At 37.3% G+C, this 19,201-nt stretch overlaps 2 protein-coding genes and 1 long non-coding RNA gene across 6 annotated transcripts; 1 reads left to right on the top strand and 2 right to left on the bottom strand.

The window, feature by feature from the left end:
- Window positions 1–2,072: 2,072 nt before the first annotated feature.
- On the bottom strand, window positions 2,073–4,573 carry LOC106129078 (uncharacterized). The gene is made up of 3 exons (XM_013327522.2): window positions 4,395–4,573; window positions 3,944–4,320; window positions 2,073–3,284 (listed from the first exon to the last, which is right to left on the bottom strand). Exons 1-3 carry the CDS (start codon window positions 4,423–4,425, stop codon window positions 3,045–3,047), a joined length of 648 nt encoding a protein of 215 aa, XP_013182976.1. The 5' UTR covers window positions 4,426–4,573; the 3' UTR covers window positions 2,073–3,044.
- Window positions 4,574–8,430: 3,857 nt separating this feature from the next.
- LOC106129091 (cytochrome P450 6k1) lies at window positions 8,431–18,090 on the top strand. 4 transcript variants are annotated; one of them, XM_013327554.2, is made up of 10 exons: window positions 8,431–8,569; window positions 9,071–9,233; window positions 11,018–11,218; window positions 11,717–11,869; window positions 12,143–12,327; window positions 12,818–12,966; window positions 15,607–15,725; window positions 16,555–16,660; window positions 17,442–17,690; window positions 17,900–18,090. In XM_013327554.2, exons 2-10 carry the CDS (start codon window positions 9,075–9,077, stop codon window positions 18,070–18,072), a joined length of 1,494 nt encoding a protein of 497 aa, XP_013183008.2. In that variant the 5' UTR covers window positions 8,431–8,569; window positions 9,071–9,074; the 3' UTR covers window positions 18,073–18,090. The 4 variants fall into 4 exon arrangements, with proteins under 4 accessions (XP_013183008.2, XP_060804638.1, XP_060804639.1 ...); XM_060948655.1 differs by having other exon boundaries at window positions 8,472–8,654; XM_060948656.1 differs by having other exon boundaries at window positions 8,472–8,662.
- Window positions 12,826–18,923, bottom strand: LOC132902675 (uncharacterized). Its single transcript, XR_009657198.1, has 2 exons — window positions 18,677–18,923; window positions 12,826–18,061 (listed from the first exon to the last, which is right to left on the bottom strand). It is a non-coding gene; the product is annotated as an uncharacterized LOC132902675 (long non-coding RNA).
- Window positions 18,924–19,201: the final 278 nt, after the last annotated feature.

Raw genomic sequence — 19,201 nt, 5'->3', positions numbered from 1 at the left:
ACTAGGGGTTTGGTAATTAGACATAAAAGCTTGGGATTATTTCTTAGACGATGCGCTAGCAACCTGTCACTATTTGAATTTAAATTCCATCATAAAGCTGAACGTGGCCTTTCAGTCACGTCTATATTCCTGGCCAGGTAGACAGAACCAATCGTTTGAAGACTAAAAGGCCACGTTCAGCTTCATGATGTAATTTAGATTCAAATAGTTTCAGGTTGCTAGCCCATCACCTATAATAATCCCAAATTTATAAGCCCTGTTGGCTCTGTCTACCCCGCAAGGGATATAGACGTGAACATATGTATGTATGTATGTATGTATTATAAGCCCTTAGTCGCCTTTAACCACATCCATGGGAAAGTTATAGAGTGGTTCTATTTTAAAGTGCCGGCAACCGCACGGCACACCATTCATTAATATTTCAGATAATTACAATAACAAATTATCACAATGGTCAACATTACGCAGTGGCCGTGCAAAACCAGTAATATCTGAATATTGCGCATATCCTCCAAATTTATGAAACAATAAGTTGGTATTCGGACATTATAGCGCATTATTCAATCGCTTTATAGTTCACTAGCGACCCTCCCCGGCTTCGCAAGGGTGCAAAATTCGGAAAAAATTATACATAAAAACCTTCCTCTTGAATCACTCTACCTGTTTCACAAAAAACCGCATCAAAATCCGTTGCGTAATTTTAAAGATTTAAGCATACAGACAAACAGACTAAAATAGCGACTTTGTTTTATACTATGTAGTGATACGCAGCGCTTTATAAAGGGTAGGTCACCCAGAAAACATGTAAGGGTCTGTTCACACCAAGATGAGATGCGACGCGACGTTTTAAGAACAGCCCGCGTAGCATAGCACGCGCAACGCCTTTATTATCGCACTAAAACTATGCCGTGTGGTTCCCGGCACCAGTACAAAAAAGAATAGGACCACTCCATCTCTTACCCATGGATGTCGTAAAAGGCGACTAAGGAATAGGCTTACAAACTCGGGATTCTTTTTTTTGGGGGTTGGGATAGCAACCTGTCACTATTTGAATCTCAATTCTATCATTAAGCCAAATAGCTGAGCGTGGCCTATCAGTTTTTTCAAAACTGTTGTCTCTGTCTGCCCCACAAGGGATATAGTCGTGACCATATGTATGTATGTATGTAAAAATACTATCGCTGCCGTGAATTATCACGTCATAATAATAAGCGATATAGCGATAGTTTATTTTTTTGACATCGGGGTGCACATTTTAAAATGAGTAAAACTATTTCATTTACTGCATCAAATTTGTAATGCTCAACTAGGTATCTTCTACACATGCGCTTTGGAAGCGGTAATTGATATACTTAATAAGATTTAAGTGATGTGATGTCAATAAGTGATACCTTGTATACAATTTTGAAGATTAACTACTCTATTCTACCGACACTCTCAAAGTCTATTCGAAGGAGTTATAATTTGACAAATAATAGCGATTACAACAATAAATTAGAAGAATAAAATAAAGAACTATAGCTATGATCCAGTCCAGCTTGGATATCAATCTCAGCGATTTCCTCTAGTCGTCTTTTACGGAATCCACGGCATGCCATCTGCGAATTGTTACCACAATTTTTAAGCTCGTTTGGCATCAACATGTTCAATACTTTCAAGTAAAAGATTTTAGTACAGAAATTCGTAAATAGATGGCGCTGAAAACAATCTCAAGATTTATGATGTTTCCCACTGAATACAGTCCTTAATCCCTTTCTTATACATATACATACATACATATGGTCACGTCTATATCCCTTGCGGGGTAGACGGAGCCAACAGTCTTGAAAAGACTGATCGGCCACGTTCAGCTATTTGGCTTAATGATAGAATTGAGATTCAAATAGTGACAGGTTGCTAGCCCGTCGCCTAAAAAAGAATCACAAGTTACAAACTTGGGATGGGAAAGGCACAAATTCGAATGCCACTTCGGCCATGTACTCCACAACTATTTTCGAATGTTACGTACATTAGTTTGAATACTAACCCGTGTTCGATCCATGAAAAAGAAGGAATAAAATTAAACGTCAAAATATTTCACAACTCCCTATATTCTACTCAGTAATTTCTAATTACAACAAAAATACTAATTTGCAACACAATAAAAATGCATTTTATAACGCCATTTATGACAAAAAGAAAATACCTGTTTTACTTTACATATACTACACTATTAAAATGCGATATTGGCATGGAGGAACAAGTTCAAATCCTGCCTCGGCCATGTACCATGCCTATTTTTTGAGATATGTTCAAACCTTTCGTTTGAGACTGCAGCTCAGTCTACCCCGCAAGTGATAAAGACGTGATTATATGTATGTATGTTTCAGAATTCTATGGTAATTATATATTTATAACAGTATATTAGATGCAGAATTCTATGTCGTGTGGTTACCGGCAGTTTAGAATAAAATCATGCCATGGCTTTCTAATGGTTGTCGTAAAAGGCGATTAAGGGATAGGCTAATAAATTGGGATTCCACTTGTAGCGATGGGCTAGCAAACTGTCACTAATTGAATATCAATTCCATAATTTAACCAAACAGCTGAATTTACAAGACCGTTGGCTTTATCTAGCCCGCAAGGTATATAGACGTGACTTTAATGTAGGTTTTTATAATTAAAACAGCTATTGTCCTGGTTGCATCCTTTCTGACGAAGTATAAGGCAATTTTTCTATTTTGTTTCATATAATGTTACAAACTTTCTTCAGTAGCCATATTCAACTTTGGACAACATACATACATATATGGTCACGTCTATACCCCTTGCGGGGTAGACAGAGCCAAAAGTCTTGAAAAGACTGCATGGCCATTGACATTCAAATTGTGACAGGTTGCTAGCCCATCGCCTAAAAAGAATCCAAGTTTGTAAGCCTATCCCTTAGTCGCCTTTTACGACATCCATGGTAAAGAGATGGAGTGGTGCTATTCTTTTTAGTATTGGTGCCGGGAACCACACGACACAAAACTTTGGACAACTTTACAAATAATGTGCTCTCTATTTTATGCCTTGTACACATCAGTGTGTTTATAATTAATCTTCTTATCGATCCCCATTAGCTGTCTTATAATGAACTCCGGCAGCCTCTTGTGTCTCCAGCGGGTCGGTAGCGGAGTATGGTTAGCTTTGCGGATCTTCTCAGCGACGTATTTCTCAGCTGAGAACTCATTCGCCTCCTTGACCATGGCCAAGAGACTGTTCTGGAAATTCTTCTCCTTGATCTGACGTCGCCGCTGCTTCACCTGGAATATTGAATTATAACGTTTTTAAAAAAAAACTTACATCATGATGTATATTATTAATAAATTTAAAAAATCTACTGAATCAATTTATCTACTTAAATCAATTTTCCTATGAAGAGTAAATTTAGTCAAAAACTTAAAATAATAGGAACTTCAATACTGTTCACTAAAATTGTAGTAAGTGGGAATACTTAGTCTCTGTCTATCCCTATTGAAAACAGGTATGATGTACACACATATGTAATAGTTAGTATAGAAGGATGTATGTAATACTATGTGTGGAATCATTTCCGCAGGGACTCCCGGATAAAAAGTTATTCTGGGTCTTCAGCTACCTACAAATCAAATTTCATCGTAATCAGTTCAGTAGTTTTTGCGTGGGACAAGGAGAGCCTCCTCAAACTTTAAAGGACGCAATTCATTTAATAAGGAAGAAGTTAGTACCCATACTCTTCAAATAATGAGTGTATCAAAAAATCCAAAAAGGAAATACCTGTTTTACTTTACATATATTGAAAAGAGTAATGAGTGTGGTGGGAACGGGAGAGGTCTGTCAGGATCATAGCAAGTGATCCATAAATGAAATCCATAGTCTCTGCCTTTCCCAGACAGGCATGATGGTATATGTATAATCTAATAAAAAAGTGAGTACTAAATACCCGGGCCCAGCGATGCCTCATCCTCTTCCACAATTTCCTTCGCTGATGCTTCTTCATTTTCTTCCTTCGTATTACAATCAGCCTCACAGCCTGTTTTTCCTCACTTTCCACGGCTGGCAAACCAATCTCATCCTTCCTCCAATTTGAATCAATCAAAGGAAGAATAGACCTAGGATTGATAATAGGTACATAAGGTATAGGATCCTGTTTTATTTTACCGACAATACCCTTGTCTGCAATTTCTACGCTGATATTTCGAGGAGCAAATGTTATGGATTTCGCCTTCGATATTATTGCTGGCTTTTCCACTAAAAAGGGCGTTGGCTTGCATTCTTTCAGCGTATTTAGTGCTGTCTTCAGGTTTATCAACCGCAAATCTAAAACAGAACAATAAATTATAAAAAAAGATACGACTAAAATTGAACATAACCTCAAATTGAACTGTACTTACATTTTACGGTATTTTGAAAGGAATTCATCATGTTGCACAAAAAATAAATAAAAATTACATATTTCGTCAAAAATCTATTTTATATTATGTAGTATTACAATCGATTGTACTTATTACAAAACGATTGTTACAAAACGCAGGAAAGAAATCGGGACTCTTATTTTCCCGTCTTCACAACTTTGACAATGGCATTGACAGTTACTTTTGTGAAATTTCAATAAAATTCTATAGAACCAATGAAAAAAAGGATCAATAGATTTGAAGTGTATGAATACACTTACTCCTGAAAAGGTACCGGGATCAAAAGCTTCAGGAAAAAAAAATATTTTGTTCAAGTATTGACAGACAATCCTTATCCTTCATCTCTTATTCCATTTTTATAGAATAAAGCATCCAAATACTGAAGGAGTATTCTATGCAATAAACCACAAGATTGTAGGTGAATTATTGATTATTAAGTGATCGTGGACAAGCATGAGTGTTACAATATCGGATTTAATGACTTTTGATCAGGGGTGTATTTACCCTAGGGCCAGAAGGGCTATAGCCCGGGGCGGCAGGCCGCGAGGGGCGGCCCAGGGCTAGGGCTTTGGTTTGGAAGTTTGAAAAAATAAAAAAAATATTTTCAGACTTAAGCCTAGAACGCCCCTGAGCCACCTTTCCACATGTTGATTTAATGTCTGAAGAAATTTGAAATTCAATTAAAGTATGAAAGCCGCCCCTTGTCTTGTGCGTGGATATCATGTCTGGAGAAATTCGAAATTAATTGAAGTATGCAAGCCGCGCCCCTTGTTCTTTCCTGAACCGGTTGAACCGTCTATTTTTTTCCGCCTCGGTTTTTTTATTTTATGTCTGAAGCAAGTCTGAAGCAAAAAAAATAATTTTAGTATTTAGCCTAAGTCGCCTTGCGCAAGTTAATTTCTAGAAGTTCTAAAATGTACAGGGTCAAGTGCAGAGAGCTTTACATTGGGGCACCTTGTTCCATTGGTTTAAAGGCAATATTGCAACAAAACTGTACAACAAAGAAACTGAAACAAGTTTACGCGAACTGTGTCATATTAGTGTCAATGTCATTGTCAAGAGAGATAGACTAACAGTTTGTAACGGCCATACAGGACAATAAATCAGTTGGGCATTGCGTCATCATGCAAGCGAAGCTAGAATGTGTTTTATTTATTATTAATATCCTAAACAATCATAAATTCCTATATGAAACACGAACTAAACTTATTAATTAATAAAAAGGATCTGAAAGTTTCCTTACATTAAAATTGCGTTGCGCATATTTCTTTGTACTGCAGTAACGAATTGTAGTGCAGAACGCTCATTTTCGGTACTCAAACGGTTAAAAAACTATTTAAGATCGCGTCTTATCGAAGAACGGCTTAATAATTTGGCAATTTTGAACATCGAAGCCGATTTAACAAATAAAATTGATTATGACGATGTAATAAACGAATTTGTCAAAAATTTTGTCCACAGAAAAAAAATGTAAAATATAAAATCGATAACTTTTTTTTTTGTTTTCTTTCATTCCTTGATGGGGCGGAAAGCTGCAGGAGCCCGGAGCGCGCAATCTTAAAATACGCCCCTGCTTTTGATGCTGTCCCAATAAGTACCGAGAAAGGGTGAAGTAAAGCACTCGGCTCTGTCTACCCCGCAAGGAATATAGACGTGACCATATATATGTATGTACATTATGTATGTATCCAGGTGTACCCTACCAACGCTCACTATACCTTCCATCATGTATGTACTGCTGTTCAAATTCTATCATGGTGGCATGTGTGCTAGAGACGACATAATACTTCCTTCTCTTTTACTTTTATACGTATACACATACACTACACAAGGTATGCAGCCTATTTATATTATAAAGCTGAAGAGTTTGTTCGTTTGTTTGTTTGAATGTGCTAATCTCAGGAACTACCTGCTTGTTCGAATCGAAAAAGTCTTTTTGTGTTGAATAGACCATTTATCGAGCAAGGCTTTAGGCTATATAACATCACGTTGCAACAATTAGAAGCGAAGAAATAATGGAAAATGTGAAAAAAAACGGGGTTAATTTTTCATCCTTGAGAGCTTTAATGATGGCAATATATATAAAATAACTATTCCACGCGGACGAAGTCGCGGGCACTGCTAGTACCCAATAAATACTGTAATGTTAAATTACGTACATAGTTAGGAACTTAGCTCTATAATAGCACACATTATCTAAATTACTTTGTATGTGTATGTAATTATTTCAATTTCAATTATTTTACCCAATTTGGCTTAATGATAGAATCGAGATTCAAATAGTGACGGGTTGCTAGCCCATCGCCTAAAAGAAGAATCCCAGGTTTATAAGCCTATCACTTAGTCGCCTTTTACGACATCCATGGGAAAAAGATGGAGTGGTCCTATTCTTTTTTGTAATGGTGCCGGGAACCACACGGCACTATTACCATATTATAGCAAAAACAAAAATATTACCATATCATAACAAGTAAGCCGCGTAACTACGCTCCATTACGTTAATTTACTAGGAAGGTATTAGTAATACAATGTTTACCAAGTTATACAAAATTGCACCCCGTCTCTATAACAAAAATTAGGGGTTTACTCAGCAAGAATTATTTTAATTCGACTACAATCAACATTTTAATAGCTGTGGTTATCTTGTGCAAGACACCGCGCGCAGATACGAGGTGATTTCGGGTTTTATAATCTGTGAGAAGTCATGTAGTGTAGTGACAAAATATGGCCAAGTCCAAGTCGGTCGAAGCGCAATTAGGCTTCAGTAAGTGACGATAGAGAAGCGGTAATTATATATTTTTTTTAATCCTATGGCAGGTTTAATTTTTACCCGACTACGGCGAAAAATGGCGGGTTTTAAAGTAATTAGACTATATTTTATAAACTTAATAATGTTAACTACTAAACAAAGCTGCTATAACGATTATAACATCTCTTCGCTGTTCACCCTAATGGAAGCAAGAACTTGAAAAAAAAAACTTGAAACTGGGCATCAGGCGGCGAAGGCCGTACCCAGCAGCATGCAAAGATGTGCAGTGTGCTTCCCGGCACCAGTACAAAAAAGAATAGGACCACTCCAGCTCTTTCCCAAGGATGTCGTAAAAAGCGACTGAGGGATAGGTTTACAAACTTGAGAATCTTTTTTAGCAGATGGGTTACCAACCTGTCACTATTTGAATCTCAGTTCTATAATTAAGCCAAATAGATGAGCGTGGCCAATCAGTCGTTTCAAGACTATTGACTCTGTCTACCCCACAAGGGATATAGACGTGACCATTATGTATGTATGTATGTATGCAAAGATGGGAAAGGGATTTGAATACAGACAATATTTTTTAAATAACCTTACCTACATGGAATCTCATTAGGTCTGCAAGTAAAATATTTTATATTTTTTTTTGCGTTTGACATATAGTAGTAGTCTTCTTAGATAAACTATACATACTATATATATAGGCCATATACACACACCTCAGGAGATACCCGGGCCAGCTTCCATACACCATTCAAGGCGAGGTGGCAAAGCTTTCTTGAGCCTACCGTACTAACTTTCTTCCCGCGTAGATTCTATAAGTCAAACCAAGGCTTACAAACTTGTGATAATTCTTAAGGAAATGAACTAGTAACCTGATTTGGTGAAAGCGTAGAACACGCTTTATATAGTTAATTATAATAATTTAAGTTAGTAGTACGCAACTGGTACATCGCCTCTTCAGTATTCAAGACTCTCTGATAATTTAACATAATTTGATTGAGCGAGTGCCGTGTGGTTCCCGGCACTAATAAAAAAAAAGAATAGGGCTAGGCTTACAAACTTGGGATTCTTTTTTAGGCGATGAGTTAGCAACCTGTCACTATTTGAATGTCAATTCTATCATTAAGCCAAATAGCTGAACGTGGCCATTCAGTCTTTTCAAGACTGTTGGCTCTGTCTAACCCACAAGGGATATCGACGTGACCATATGTAATGTATGTATGTTAATTGAGTGAACTTGGCTGTTCCTCTGCCGCGCACCCAGATAAATACGGATTATATACACATTCGAAGATGTGTTATTTCGTTAGTATACAGTTTCAATCGTCATATGTAACGCTTGTGTTATCAAAGTTATCATTATGAACTTTATATCTTAGTGTACAGTGATAACATTTTTGTTAGTAAATATTTAGCCTGTATTTTAGGATATGAGCAATAATTGAAATTAGTTAGTGCGTTTAATAAGTGCAATTATTTGAAAGGTTTATAAGTAATTTTCATTATAAATCTTTGCATCTTTATTTTGTGATCCTCGGCACTTTTTAGATGGAAGCACTCCATTTTATTTTTCTCGTGAAAGCCGACTAAGGAAATCTTAACTTTGACTTATACCCAATCCAGGAATATGGTAAAACCACTGCGACAGTGGTGAAAAAGAGTGTAATATAATTCTGAAAAAGACATTATATATATTAGGACTTTTATATATAATTTTGTTTATATTGTTTTCAGTCAATGAATAGAATGGCTTATAAATTTACTATTCTTCTTAAAATTATACGTTCAATCTCAAATCCAAAAATATCCTGTTATAACAGTATCCTTCGTTTTTTGTAGGTACTGACTCTGTCCTCCCCGTTAGTGATAAAGAAGTAATATCAATGTATATTGTCCACAGCACCATGATCGTTATCTTATTAATAAGCACGCTATCCTGCTTACTCGTATGGATATACCTGAGATGGACTAAAGTGAGGTCGTACTGGGCTGACAGGAGGGTTCCTCATGAGCTACCTCATCCTATATGGGGAAGCCTCACGTTCCTTCAAAAGAAAAATGCGGTAAGTTTCACCCAAACTCTTCTTTCGAATTTTCTGGAAGAGATTTTCCTAACACTTCTTTCGAATTTTCTGGAAGAGATTTAAATAGGGACGTCCCTAGAATTTTTTTTAAGTTTGCACGTGGCCTTTCAGTATTCAAGACTGTTTGCTTTGTCCACCCCGCAAGTGATAAAGACGTGATTATATGTATGTATTTATCAAGGGCTTCCATTTTGGTCTGATAACGGAAAAATGAACAAAGTATATACCAGCTGTTTCTTTTCCCGCTCAGAATATAGAATTCAAGGGAAATGATCAAAATCTTTATTTGGCGCAAAAAGCAGCATAACATTGTTCATAGTCATAGAAATAAAAAAATGCTTATGAAACTTGGGATTCTCCTTTTAGACGAAGTGCTGGCAGTCTGTCACTATTTGAATCTCTATTCCATCATTAAACCGTACAGCTGAACATGGCCTTTCAGACTTTTCGAGACTGTTGGCTCTGTCTATTCTGTAAAAATAAAGACGTGATGCCGGCTGTAAGAGATTGCTTTGGAAAGAGCAATACTTTTAAGGTCTCTTTTGTGATTCCGCCATTTTAAAATAAGACTATTTCATCACTCGTGCTGCAGTGTAGTTTGTTACGCTTTACAAGACAAAGATAATCCTAGTTTAAACCTAACACCTTGACCTGCGGGACTTTAGTGGCGGAAGCAATATTGGATCATGATTGGTTATGCATCCAGTGTCCTGAATGTACAGGATTACTTACGATTTATTATCTCATTATTTCCATTTAATAGGTATACAGGGTGACATTTAAAACAACTGCATCCTTTTAAACATAGACTATACCCATGCTTCTGAGCCGTTTGAGCCTATTTTTATTCAAATTAAACGTCATCATTTTCACATTTAAAAAACCCTCGAAAACTACGTCACACGCTTTAATACATACCAATACTACAAAAAGAAATTAAAACAAAACATGTAAATAAATGTCTGTCGTTTTTAAATATCCTTTAGATGAGTACACTTAACAGTTAAATTTATGCAGTTGAATTAAAAGTCACCCTGTATAAGGTATATTTTTTTTTTAATGTATAAACAGGATATATTTTTGTCAATAGCATCTCAAGGTGACATATTATTTAAGCCGGCAGAACTATCTAAAAAGATTGTGAGGTCGAGACGAACTTGATAAATCGATTACAAAATTTGATAAATGCTTTAATTTACAATGAATACATCTGAGTATACTAATATTATAAGGCTAAAGAGTTTGTTTGTTTGATAGCGCTAATCTCAGAAACTACTGGTTCGTATTGAAAAATTCTTTTTGCGTTGAATAGACCATTTATCGAGGAAGGCTTCACGCTGCAAATTTTAGGAAATAATGGAAAATGTGAAAAAAAAACGGGGATAATCAATCCTTGAGAGCTTCAATGATGAACAGAATAGAATAGATTTAGATGCCCAAAATAACTATTCCACGCGGACGAAATCGCGGGCACAACTAGTTCATTATAAGGGACATTTGATTTCACTTAGGTAATATTGTCGTATCTTTTAGTTTCACAACATTGGTTGACGTCAAATAAATTACTTAAATGCACTGCAGCATTTTGTTGTATTGGAGTTACGAGTATATTCTGGTTTTAATGTTGTGAAAATTTCAAAATCTAGCCATCATGGTCCATGAGATACAGACAGACTGACAGCCACGTCTCAGTTTTACAGTAACCAAAAAACTAAAGATGAAATCAAATGCTACATATAGGTATATTTTCAATTGCATTCCAGGGAATATGGATGAAAGAGATGTACTCCAGATTCTCCTCCCCCTACGTGGGCATCTGGCTGTTCTGGCGGCCGGCGCTCATCGTCAACTGTCCGGAGATCGGGAAGAGGATCCTGGTCAAAGACTCCGATGTCTTCAGAGACAGGTTCCTGGGTTCAGGCAAGAATGATCCAATCGGCGGGCTCAATATTTTCACGAGCAACGTAAGTAAAATCTGCCGTATTGAATTGGTGCCATGTGGTTCCAGACACCAAGAGAAAAAAGAATAGGACCAGGACTGAGGGATAAACTTGAGATTTTTCTTTTAGGCGATGGGCTAGCAATATGTCACTATTTGGATCTAAACACTTATCATTCCAAACAGCTGAAAGAGACTTAATAGTCTTTTTGAAAAAAGGGTTATGAAACACTCATCGTAACATAACATAAAATCACGCCATTTTCCCGGAGGGGTAATCAGAGACTACATCTTTCCACTTGCCACGATCTCTGCATACTTCCTTCGCTTCATCCACATTCATAACTCTCTTCATGCAAGCTCGTTGGTTTCGGGTACTCTTGACCTGACTCGTCGTATTTTCTAGAATTTCAATGTTACCTACTGATCTTTTATAATTAGTAGGGTACAACGAATTGTTTCGTTATGCCTTTAGGTACATCAAGAAATACGTATTAAAGTCTTGAAGTGATGTCTCTTCCAGGACCCTTTGTGGACTTCAATGAGGAAACGTCTAACTCCAGTGTTCACATCGTCCAAACTCAGATCCCTACATGGGCTCCTGAGTGCGAAATCTAAGCAGTTGGAGCAGCGCATTCGAAGCGATGTTAAAGCCGGTGACACTATTAATTTGAGGGTAAGTTGTATATATATCACATCTTTCTTCTTTGGGGGGACGGGAGTCGTTTGGTGTAAAAACCTGACTCACCCAATCCAGGATCCATGGTCAAAGGCATACCCCGGGGTCCTCTTCAGAGAAGGGAGGATGAAACTGGGACTAAAGCCTGGAGGAAGAAGAATAGGGATGGATTTTCAAAAATATTACAACAGAGTAGAATCTTGAGCAGCAATGTTCACTGTAGTACATTTTGCAGAACTGACAAAATACGTGTTTTTTTTTCATTTTCAGATGGTGTATTCAGATTTCACAACTGACGTGATTGGAATCTCCTCTTTTGGGGTAGACAGCAATGCTACCTCCAAAGGGGAGAGTCACATGAGGACGGTGACCAAAGACTTCATGACGTATAATTTTTGGAGAGGGTTGGCTTGGTCATGCATATTCTTCTTTCCCGAGTTGGTTGATGTTTTTGGGTGAGTTTAATATCATTGACAGATGGAGGGCAGATTTCTGATGATACTTATAGTAAGTTAATAATTCTGCGGGGGAGTCACGACCTTCAGTGATGAGGAATTCAAGAAATGCGAAGGGAGTGAGAGAAATATCATTTACTTTATTTATGTTATATTTTTCCATTCCATTTTACCAGTCAAAAGGTAAACAAGCGATACGTGCATGCATACCTACATAAAATCACGCCTTTATCACTTACGAGGTAGACATAGCCAACTGTCTCACTGTCTCTCAGAAGGCAGAATTGAGATTCGAATACTGACAGGTTTCAAGCCCATCGCTTAAAAGAAGAATGCCAAGTTTTTATACCTATCCCTTAGTCGCCTTTTACGACATCCATGAGAAAGAGATGTAGTGGTCCTTTTCTAAACTGTTGAGAACCACAAGGCATTTATTAAAGTTAATGTTTCTACTAAAATGAATAATAATGAAGAGTTTATCATTCACCAGGTTTACCATGTTCCCGAAGAAAGCAACGGATTATTTCAAGAAAGTGTTTCACTCCATAGAAGAACAAAGAAGGACTGAAGGGAGTGACAAAAGAGACCTGATGGACGCACTGCTGAAAATAAAACTGGAAGCAGAGGACACTAATGAAGGTGGGTAAAAATACAACATACATACATATATAATCACGTCTATATCCCTTACGGGGTAGACAGAGCTAACAGTCTTGTAAAGACTAATAGGCCATGTTCAGCTATTTGGCTTTAATATAGAATTGAGATTCTAATAGTGACGGGTTGCTAGCCCATCGCCTAAAAGAAGAATTTCAAGTTTATAAGCCTTAGTCGCCTTTTACGACATCCATGGGAGAGTGATGGAGTGGTCTTATTCTTTTTTCTATTTGGTGCCGGGAACCATACGGCACTAAAAAAAATACAATAATTATCAATCTATACATATAATAAATCTGTAGAAAGGTCAATTCTGTACATTGAAAATATTGAAAAAATAAATAGCAGGGGGTGTTACTGGATCGATACCAAACACAAATATGTGATTAAAAAAATTTTTGTCTGTCTGTCTGTATGTTCAGGCATCACGTGAAAACTAACGGTTCGATTTCGATGAAACTTGGTATAATTATACCTTATTATCCTGGGCATAAAATAGGATACTTTTTATCCTGGAAAAATACGTTGAAAAAAAATTAATCTTAATTTTTCAGTTTTATCCATAGACGTTGTTCTGTAGAACCGCGAACACACGTTGCGTTACCCGCAGTGGATTTAGCGTCGTAACCTGTAGCACCGAAAGTCGGCTTTGGCTTGAACCGTTTGCTGCACAAGCGGGCCACTACTAATTACTATGAAAAAAATACTACATAGCTACATTAATTCCCATCAAGCTGAAAATGAGTATAATTGTTTAAAACACAATCAAAAGCATTATTTCAAAAATCTCCATGATTCCGGTTTAAGGAAAAAAATTTACTCACGGTCAAAGGTAAAAAATGGGTGTTTCGCAATTTTTGGAAAATTACCTCAGGCATAAATTGTAGATCATAAAGTTATCTATAAAAAAGGTATCAATATTTTTTTTCAACAAAGTTACCGTTTCTGAGATATAACGATGCAAAAAGTTGCAAGCCTCATAATATGCACACGTTTCCACCCCACCTCTGAGGTAGTGTACTATTAGCGCATTTTTTTTAACATTGTTATTATTAAACTTGAAAAAGTCTGAAATAGGTTAGAATAAACACGTGTTTTCACTACGCAGTGGCACTCAAGACTAACTTACGCATATATTATTTAAATTTATTATTTAAAAAAATTAGAATAACCCTAAGTGGAGAAAATCATCTTAGGGCAATAATAGAGATTACAAATATATCAAATTAAAACTAAAACTACTTATAAAAAGAAAGAAAAAAGATGAATACAAACTAAAATTTAATTTATAAATTGTACAGTCCCTGCATAGTATCAACATGCGGGAGTGTGCCCAGACGGCTGGCAGCATTGCCAATTTGAATGGCAATGCTGATTCTCGAGCCAGATAATTTCCAGCCCTCCGGTCAAGAGATACCTCAATCAGCTTTTTCGACAATTCTCGAAAAAGCTGATGGGCAGATAGGTCCCAGAGTTTCTACCCCAAAAGGTTCAACAGTATAGATATTACCGATAACTACATATTTGCGCCTTTTGAGGTATTTTGCCTCATTTGGAGCAGAACCGGCCTTAGATTTAGTAACCTGAAGATGAAACGGCGCAAATGTGTCGACACAACTAGCATCCCACACCAAAGGCCGCCCCAATCTCCAGGGTACCAAAGTCATACCATCCGGTCTTTTGGCATTATCCTGAGCCAGACCGTTTGGTTCTAGAACGGCTGGAACATAGATGGTGGCAAGAGCACGGAGGATTATATCATTTAGGGCGGCATGGCGCCCTAAATGGCCCCCACTCCTAGGGCATGAGAGGCCGTGGTGTCCATAGCCGACAACGGTATCCCCGCTAGGAATACTATTATTAAAGACTAACGGTATTTCATGTGTTACCAGGTACACAATTAAACAGAGAGACAAATGTTGTCTCAAGGCTTCCCTACAGTATAAATGAAGGGACTGGGTTTCATTCTTATGTATATTTTATATTTTGAATTCAAGTTAAAATTACCGACAGAACAGCATTTTACTTATATTAATGCTACACAGAGTATATACGAGACGTGCTTATGCATATTATGACCCTTGCAACTTTTTGCATCGTTATATCGTTATTGATAACTTTATGATCTACAATCTATGTCTGAGGTAATTTTCCGATAAAACTAACCGTTTTGAAGAAAATCGAGAAAAACCCATTATTTTACCTTTGACCTTGGGTAATTTTTTTCTTTAAACCGGAATCATGGGGAATTTTGAAATAATGCTTTTGATTGTGTTTTAAACAATTATACTCATTTTCAGCTTGATGGGAATTAATGTAGCTTTATTCCTATTTTTTGGTCTAAATTGACCGGACTGAAAATAAAATGGAGAAATAAACCATCTACGCGAAGACCGACATCCGCGCGGACGGAGTCGCGGGGGAGGCTAGTTAAATAATATAAATCAAATAGTGACAGGTTACTAGCCCTTCACCTAGAACAAGAATCCTATATTTTTATTCAATTCTATCATTAAGCCAAACAGCTGAACGAGGCCTATCAGTCTTTTCGAGACTGTTGGCCCTGTCTACCCTGCAAGGTATATAGACGTGATTATATGTATGTATTAAATATTTTTTCAGGAATAACCGAGGATGCTATTATTGCGCAAGCGGCTATCTTTTTACAAGGAGGCTTTGATACGTCAGGCTCAGCTCTTACATTCACTACGTACGAATTGGCTTTCCACCCTGAAGTTCAGGTAATCAATTCTTTCATTCATATAGTTACGTCCATATCCCTTACGGGTTAGACAGAAAAAGGAAAGGTAGTCTTGAAAAGACTGATAGGCCACGTTCAGCTGTTTGGCTTAATGATATGATGAATAGAGATTCAAATAGAGACAGGATGCTAGCCCATCGCCTAAATAAGAATCTCAAGTTTTTAAGCCTATCCCTTAGTCGCCTTTTACGACATCTACGGGGAAGTTTGAAAAGATTGTTTTTTTTTTTTGTTTGTAACTTCTTTTTTACCGGTTATCTACTGAACCAATTTTCTTGAATTTCTGAATTCTGGAGAAGAACATAGGGTACCTCTCATCCCGGTAAAAACTATAATTCCCGTGGGACTAGCGAAAAACCTGTACGTATTATTTTGTAGATGGCGTTAAATTCGTCGCCTTTTGTAAATGGCGCTAAATTTACGCGGGCGAAGCGGCGGGTAAAATCTAGTAACAAATAAATATCCCTTTTAAGAACCTTGAAGTAATATATACAATTGAGTTCTTATATACATACATATAATTACGTCTATATCATTTGCGGGGTAGACACAGCCAACAGTCTTGAAAAGACTGAGAGGCTACGTTCAGCTGATTGGGTTTAAGATAGAATTGAGATTCAAATAGTGACAGGTTGCTAGCCCATCACCTAAAAGAAGAATCCCAAGATTATAAGCCTATCCCTTAGTCGCCTTTTACGACATCTATGGGAAAGATATGGTGTGGTCCTATTCTTTTTTCTACTGGTGCCGGGAACCACACGGCAACTGAGTTCTTTACAATTAAGATTGTTGATTATCTGTCGTTTCAGGACAAGTTGTACCACGAGATAGTAGAACTGAAACAAAGAATCGGGAATAAGGACTTCCACTTCGATGATCTCGTTAACTTGACGTATATGACCTGTGTCATAAATGGTAGGTGACCTCAATAATACATACATATAATCACGTCTATATCTCTTGCGGGGTAGACAGAGCCAACGGTCTGATAGGCCACCTTCAGCTATTTGGCTTTAAGATAGAATTGAGATTCAAATAGTGACAGGTTGCTGGCCCATCGCCTAGAAAAGAATCCCAAGTTTGTAAGCCTATCCCTTAGTCGCCTTTTACGACATCCATGGGAGAGAGATGGAGTGGTCTTAATCTATTTCTATTAGTGCCGGGAACCACACGGCGCTGGCGGGAACCACACGGGGAACTCAATAATATTAACTACAAATATTTATTAAACATTACTCACAGGCATTCTTGGGCGTCGGTGGTCGAATTGTTAAGGTGCTTAGACAATGCGTGACGCGCAGAAAGGCACAGGTTCGAATCCCAGCTCGGCCATGTACCAATATTTTCCTTATGTACATTAGTTTGAATACTGAACGATGCTCTTACGGCGAGGGAAAACATCGTGAGGAAACCTGCACATTCAGGCAACTGGATGTGTTACCACGGATGCAATACGAGTTAGGTTTCCCTGGAAAGGTAGTGGAGGTCAGATGGGAGTCGCTTCGTGTAAAAACCTGACTCACCCATTCCAGGATCTACGGTCAAAGGCACACCCCGGGTTCTTCTCCAGAGTGGTTAGGATGCAACCGGGACTAAAGCCAGGAGGAAGAAGACTCACATTTATTCTTGGCTCAAACTCATGCTAGAAGATTTTGAAAACCCTCAGCACAATTTACAATTCCTGCTCATTTTCCAGAGACACTAAGAAAATATCCGCCAATGGGTTTCTTAGACCGGATCGCAGCCAAAGATTACAAAATAGATGAGAACTTAACAATTCCCGCGGGAACCCCGGTCTATGTCAATGCTATTGGCATGCACGTGGACCCCAAATACTTTCCAGAACCTGAGAAGTTCAATCCTGATAGATTTCTGCCTGAGAACGAAGAAGACATTCAACCCAACACATATTTGCCATTTGGAGAAGGTCCAAGAGTGTGTATAGGTATGTATTTCTTTACTTATGTATGTATATAATCACGTCTATATACCTTGCGGGGTAGACAGAGCCAACGTTCTTGAAACAGCTGAAAGGCCACGTTCAATTGTATGGCTTAATGATGGAATCGAAATTAAAATAACAGGTTTTAATACGAGTAAATCAATGTATTTTAAATGAAATGAAGTTATTAACATCGTCTTTAACTATTTCAGGCATGCGCTTCGCCAACTACACCATGCGGTATGCGCTGGCGTCGATTATCCTGAATTTCGAATTGCGCCCTCTACCGGACGCCCCCAAACCTAAGGACGTGGAAATTGAAAAGATGGGCATTTTTTACATGCCTTCCGGTGTAATGTCGGTTGAATTTGTACCTAGGAATTAAATAATTTTAGTAAAAGTACATTTCTTTTATTTACAACAAAATACGAGTGTGAATAGGACTGTTGGAGTGGAAAGGCATAGACGAACAAATTTTAGTAAGTAACAAGTAGTTTTTGAGCCTATTCATTACAACCAAACAAACAAAGTTTTCCTCTTTATAATATTAGTGTAGATTAATTAATAAATAATACAAAATAAAACGCGCACGTAACGTACCTATATTTTGGACGTTTCGAATCATCTATACTAATATTATAAAGCGAGTTGGTTTGTTTGTTTGAACGCGCTAATCTACTAACTACAGGAACTACTGTTTCGAAATGAACAATTTTTTTTGCGTTTAACAGACCATTTATCTAGGGAGGCTTCAGGCTATATAACATCACGCTGCAACTACAAGGAGCAAAGAAATAATGGACTATGTGCAAAACACGGGGAAAATTATTCATTCTTGACAGCTACAATGATGCCTAAAATAACTATGCCACGCGGATGAAGTCGCGGGCACAGCTAGTTAAAACATAAAAAGCGGAGAGTCAGTTATGTACACGACACTGAAATCCGTCGCAGAGAAACCTTACCATTATTTTATCAGAATTACTCACCACTTGCCCGAATGTGCAGGTTTTCTGAAAATGTTTTTCCTCACAATAAAAGCACCAGTCAGCTCGGATGAGAGCCATGAAATCAAGTGGAATTGACAACGTATCTCTAAAAATTACCTACATCGACACTGTCATCATTGGTTCGCGTAAATTTTAAAGTCACATAAATTATTTGTTACAAAAGTTTATCTGAGTTGACTAATTACGGATTTATTTGATTACATAGTACATATAAACAGGTCACATTATTTTTATCACAATTATTTTTTTGTTGATTTGTACAGATGCTATCTTGTATATGTATTTTGATGTGTATCATAAATGTCTTGTAGCGTAGGTGATTTCGTAAAAAGAGCAAAAATTAATATGTACGAGTATAAAAAAGATAAAATAAAAAAAAATTATTGTCTTAATCATAATAGATACCGGCCAGGGCATGATGAGAAACATACATTATTTGAATCTCAATTCTTTCTTTAAGCCAAATAGCTGAACGTGGCCATTCAGTCTTTTCAAGACTGTTGG

This window comes from Amyelois transitella, chromosome 16 (assembly GCF_032362555.1).
Source record: "Amyelois transitella isolate CPQ chromosome 16, ilAmyTran1.1, whole genome shotgun sequence".
In the NCBI taxonomy this organism is placed as follows: Eukaryota; Metazoa; Arthropoda; class Insecta; order Lepidoptera; family Pyralidae; genus Amyelois; species Amyelois transitella.
This window is presented reverse-complemented; position numbering and strand designations above follow the sequence as displayed.

Bases quoted from the DNA above. Each gene is read 5' to 3' on its own strand.
- LOC106129091 (XM_013327554.2), top strand. From the start codon at position 9,075: ATGATCGTTATCTTATTAATAAGCACGCTATCCTGCTTACTCGTATGG. The intron at 12,328-12,817 runs GTGAGTTTAATA...ATCATTCACCAG, and splicing joins GAGTTGGTTGATGTTTTTGG to GTTTACCATGTTCCCGAAGA. The intron at 17,691-17,899 runs GTATGTATTTCT...TAACTATTTCAG, and splicing joins AGGTCCAAGAGTGTGTATAG to GCATGCGCTTCGCCAACTAC.
- LOC106129078 (XM_013327522.2), bottom strand. From the start codon at position 4,425: ATGATGAATTCCTTTCAAAATACCGTAAAAT. The intron at 4,321-4,394 runs GTAAGTACAGTT...GTTCTGTTTTAG, and splicing joins CTTTCAAAATACCGTAAAAT to ATTTGCGGTTGATAAACCTG. The intron at 3,285-3,943 runs GTATTTAGTACT...TCAATATTCCAG, and splicing joins TGAGGCATCGCTGGGCCCGG to GTGAAGCAGCGGCGACGTCA.